General features: G+C 38.3%; 1 protein-coding gene and 1 pseudogene across 1 annotated transcript in view; both read left to right on the forward strand.

The window, feature by feature from the left end:
• LOC104764889 (PRA1 family protein A3-like) overlaps positions 1-1,881 on the forward strand; it is a 2,449-nt gene extending 568 nt beyond the window's left edge. The window contains exons 2-7 of the mRNA XM_010488488.2: positions 87-127; positions 296-374; positions 891-977; positions 1,060-1,148; positions 1,248-1,319; positions 1,419-1,881. Coding sequence (XP_010486790.1) covers positions 87-127; positions 296-374; positions 891-977; positions 1,060-1,148; positions 1,248-1,319; positions 1,419-1,522 — 472 coding nt within the window. The 3' untranslated portion in view covers positions 1,523-1,881. The remainder of the gene's footprint in view (positions 1-86; positions 128-295; positions 375-890; positions 978-1,059; positions 1,149-1,247; positions 1,320-1,418) is intronic.
• LOC104767453 lies at positions 2,561-4,597 on the forward strand (annotated as a pseudogene).

A 4,666-nucleotide genomic window follows, 5' to 3' on the forward strand; every position in this document is an offset into this window, starting at 1 on the left:
TTTTTTTTTTTTTTTTTTTTTTTTTCTATAGATGCTTATTCGTGTTTGCAAATCCAAGTTTTGATTTTGATTCATCTTTGTTTCAGCTATAGGACGAATTACTTCATCCTGTTGATTTTCGTTCTGGGTATGTCCAAAGTTTCCGAATTTTTTTTTTTTTTTTTGTTTAGCTGTAAATGAGAAATCTGGGTTTTTTTATTTTTTTTATTTAAGGTTCTCTTGAGCTGTGTTTGATACTTAACAACAAGGGTGTTATAACTTATAACTCCTTTTTTGCTCCCCTTTGTTGACTCAGGTCTTGCACTTATCACGCGACCTTTGGCCATTCTTGGTGCTGCTCTTACAGCCTTAAGCTTAGCTTTCCTAAACGACAGGTATTATTTTCCTGTTAGTTTCTTCTTGATATTGTTGCTTATATATGCATTTGTTACCCCTAGTTTTTGTTGTTTCGCATCTATAGAATGGTTAGGAAGAGAAAAGAATGATTTAGTAGGAGGGACTGCTTAGTATACGCTCAGTGATCAGCCCCTTGTACTGCCTGTACTTACTGCTTAGTATCAGATTCTACTGGTTGTGCCCCTTGGTTCATAAAACTTATCTATTTTCGTTGATTCAATAGGTTATTGTGTTGGTTCTTAAAACTTGATAGTGTTTTAAGGTTCCTCTATCTTCAGTGATTAGCCTTTGAAATCTTTCTGTTTAGTATTAAATTTAATAGGTTCTGGTGTTGGTTCTTATAACTTTAGTGTTGTAAAGTTCTCTATTTTCAGTGACTTGGTTGTTATTCTTTACTTTATCCATTAATATTAGGGATTTGTGTGTGTGTGTATATGTAATCATGTGTGTATATGTATATCAAACGCTCTATGGGGGTTTGTTGTCTTTTGCAGTTTTGCAGCTACTTTTAATGAGAAGATGATCCGGACCATTAGGCATTTCTCGCCACATTTAGCTGCAAAGATGAGGCCTCCTCACATGTAAGTACTATTAATTTGATTCCCCTGGAAGTTTTTTTTTACAGACAGTTTTTGATATTTATTGCTTGTCAACACCTTTCAGGCCTGTCATCCGCGGGAGATCTGCAACTAGAAAGACAGTCTACGTTTGTGGCCAACCTCGTTTGGTATTTGTCTTGATTGGCTTAACCGGTACTTACATCTTTTATTCTTAGTCAGATATATTCTCTCACCTTTTGATTTGCAACTTGGTGGTGAACTGATGCAAAATATTGATTTTATCTTATGTAGCCAGTTTTGTCCTGTGGTTTACTTCCTGCGGTTTGTTATGGGTCCTCTATGCATTTACAACTGCCCTTCTCAGTAAGTTATTGCACTTCCAAGAAATTATCCGTTCATCTTTTTCACCCTTATTGGTCCAGTAAAACATTCTTTGACTTGAAAATTTTCTTTCTCCCTTAGTGATCCTTCTTCACGCAACCCTGAGAACTCCAAACCTCAAGGCACGCTTGAACACCTTCCGTGAAGAATTCCGGGCTGTCTGGCGCAACTACAGTGAACTTTAAAGTCAGCAGGAAGCATTGATTCGATCTTGAAGCAAAAAAAACAAACCGGGACATAACGGTTTCAACTAAGGACATGAGACTCCAATTCCTCCCATCACGTGCACAAACAATCGCAGTTATTATTGTCTTTCTAGTAGTAAGCTAGTTATTATAAGGCCACTTGTCTGATTACAGATACGGCTCTTTGTTCTAGTTAGTTGAATAGAGAAATACAAGGTTAAAATCGCAGACAGAAATATAGTGTTTTGTTCTTTAAGGTTCCTTGTAATGCTGCTCAACCACTATGGTCTATTGTAGTGAGATTACTCTTTTAGTCTTTTACAGTGTGGTAAACTGGTAATGATTCAGCTTATGCAATATCTTTCTCTACTCTTTTAGTCTTTTATATTGAAATGATTTCACAAGCAACCCCACATGATCCTAACTCAGTAATTCTTTTGAAGTTTGAACACGGCATGGCTTTGGTTCTAGTAAATAACCGGGAGGATCATTGTCCAAGCATCACATTCAGATTGTCACTATTCACTAATTTTGGTTCCCATACTGTCTCCATTTCCAGTTTGGAGATGACAGAAACAAAGCACACACCAAAGTAATTTCACAGATTTTTTTTTTCATAACTCAGGGATAAGGCCCTCCAAGATTTTCAAATAGACCGTAAAAAATGGACCTAAACGGCTAAACCTATATAGTCAAAGGGGTAAAGCTGAATAGTTTTGGGTTTGAAAAAAATTGATCCCTGTTTTAAATTAAGAGAGCTACTCTTCAATAGAACCACTAGCACACCACCTCATCTTATTCCAATAAATTTCAAAGCTGTGTCATTTAAATTTTGGATATAACATGGATCTAAATCTTGGTTATCTTTCTTTGATTGTTCACACCCTGGAAACAGGTCTCGAGACCAAATTTAATGAGCATTTATTAAAATTTTAGTGGTCTGTTATTTAAATCCTATCTATCTAGTGGAGTCTATTGCACAGCGTGGAAACAGGCGTTCAGAATAATTATCCCACATAATTTTATTGCAAGTAAACGATGACCGAAATATACAATTGTATATTCTGGTCATTCGTAATAATATAGACAGCAAATTGGTCATTGTTTATTAATATATTTATATATTAACTTGTATTTACTCAACTCAACCAACCAGAAGGTGGGAGACAAAGTTACTAGAAACAGTCAAACAGATCATAATCAAGATAGAGAAGAAGTACCTCCTCCACCTATTGGATTCATACGATACCATAACCAAAACAGCAAAAATATGGAGAAAAAAGAAGTACCTCCACCGCCCCGGTCTTTTCAAATTTTTAGTAAAATACGCAAACCTCCTCCCTCCTTTTCACATTCGAAGCTTCCCCCTCTACCTACAGAAAACCCAAGATGTCCTTTGTCTCATCCAACACACCCTCACACCCTCTCTCTTAGATCTGATACAACCAACACCAGCGTCGATTGTTTTTCATGCAAATTTAAAAATGATGAATACCATTTCTTCTGCAAGACGTGCGATGTGGCGATTCATCGTGACTGTCACAGGTCTCCAAGGAAGTTAACACATCCTTATCACCTCCAACACCCTCTGACTCGCACCTACCGGAACTATGAAACCGGATTCCTATCCAACATATCTTATCCTCAGAAGTTGGGACCTGTCGAATCTGATCAATGCACATGGTGTGGAAAAAATATTCGACGCGGCGAATTCTTTTATAGTTGTTCTATCTGCAACTTTTGTTTGGATCGCTCTTGCTCAGAAAACGTTCCACTTCTTCTCATCGCAAACCCAAAGAGTCATCACCATCAACTCGTCTTCTACCCGCGACCACTCTTGACTCCATGTGATGCTTGTGGGTTGGTCAACGTGTTGGAGCCAAGTTATGTTTGTTTTCAGTGTAATTACATGGTCCATCAGAGCTGCATCGACTTACCACGAGTCATAAAGATCACGCGTCACCAGCATCGTCTTTTTCATACTCCTTACCTCCATTCCACAATTTCACCATGTCGTATCTGCTACCAACCAGTCGACATCAAGTACGGCCATTATTCTTGCAACCGCGACAATTGCTCTTATGTAGTGCATTCAAAATGTGCAACGCATGAGAACGTAGGGGATAGAAAAGAACTCGAATGGGAACCTGAAGAATCCGAAAAAATTGAAGATATCCTCCCATTTAAGAAGGTTGGTAATGATCTGACCATCTTCTAAAGGTCCAGAGGTATGATGGTGTTAAAGATGCAGAGAAGCAATGTCACGCATGCGTCCTTCCTATCACCACTCTTGATTTCTACAATTGCGTGCATTGTGATTTTTTCCTCCACGAGGTATGTGCTGGTCTTCTTCGAAAATTGGATCATGCTTTGCATAAACACCCTCTTATCCTATCCCCCACAACTCGAAACAACTGTGTTTTCGTGGATTGTTCATCTTGTTCCAGAAAGTCCACTGGTTTCAGGTACATATGTCCCAAAGGTGATTGTCGTTACGATCAAGCTGCTAACATAGATGTTCCATGTATTTTAGTTCCCGATTATTTCACCCATCAAATTCATGATGACCATCCTCTATTCATCTGCACATCCTCAAAAAGTGAAACCAAAATTTGTTGCGAGGGTTGCAAGAAGATATGTTGGGGGTCATACCTACAGTGTACTAAATGCAAATTTGCTATGTGTTATACATGTGCTACCATTCCAACCCAAATAAGCTACAAATACGACAAGCATCCTCTTTCTCTTTGCTATGGAGAAGAAGCAAATGATATCTACTGGTGTGAAATATGTGAGAAAGAGGTTAATCCAACGGAATGGTTCTACACGTGCAACAAATGTTGTATCACTATCCACCTTCATTGCATCTTCGGATCTTCTGTTTATATGAAGCCTGCTTTCAGATTTTTTTTTGGGTTTGCCAAAGTGGAAGTTCTTCGCAACAGTAATAGCACTCGGCCCCTTTGCACTGAATGTGGAAACCGTTGTCCAGGTTACATCTACTACAAAATAGATAAGGACCCTGTAGAGGTTACTTGTTCTTTGAATTGCTTAAGAAAGATTGATCGTAGGTAGACATAATGAACTTTTTCTTGATTTGTTTGTGTGTTTTTTTTCTCTCTATGGGTGGTGGGGGGGGGGGGG

The sequence above is a fragment of the Camelina sativa genome, chromosome 19 (assembly GCF_000633955.1).
Source record: "Camelina sativa cultivar DH55 chromosome 19, Cs, whole genome shotgun sequence".
NCBI classification, from domain to species: Eukaryota; Viridiplantae; Streptophyta; class Magnoliopsida; order Brassicales; family Brassicaceae; genus Camelina; species Camelina sativa.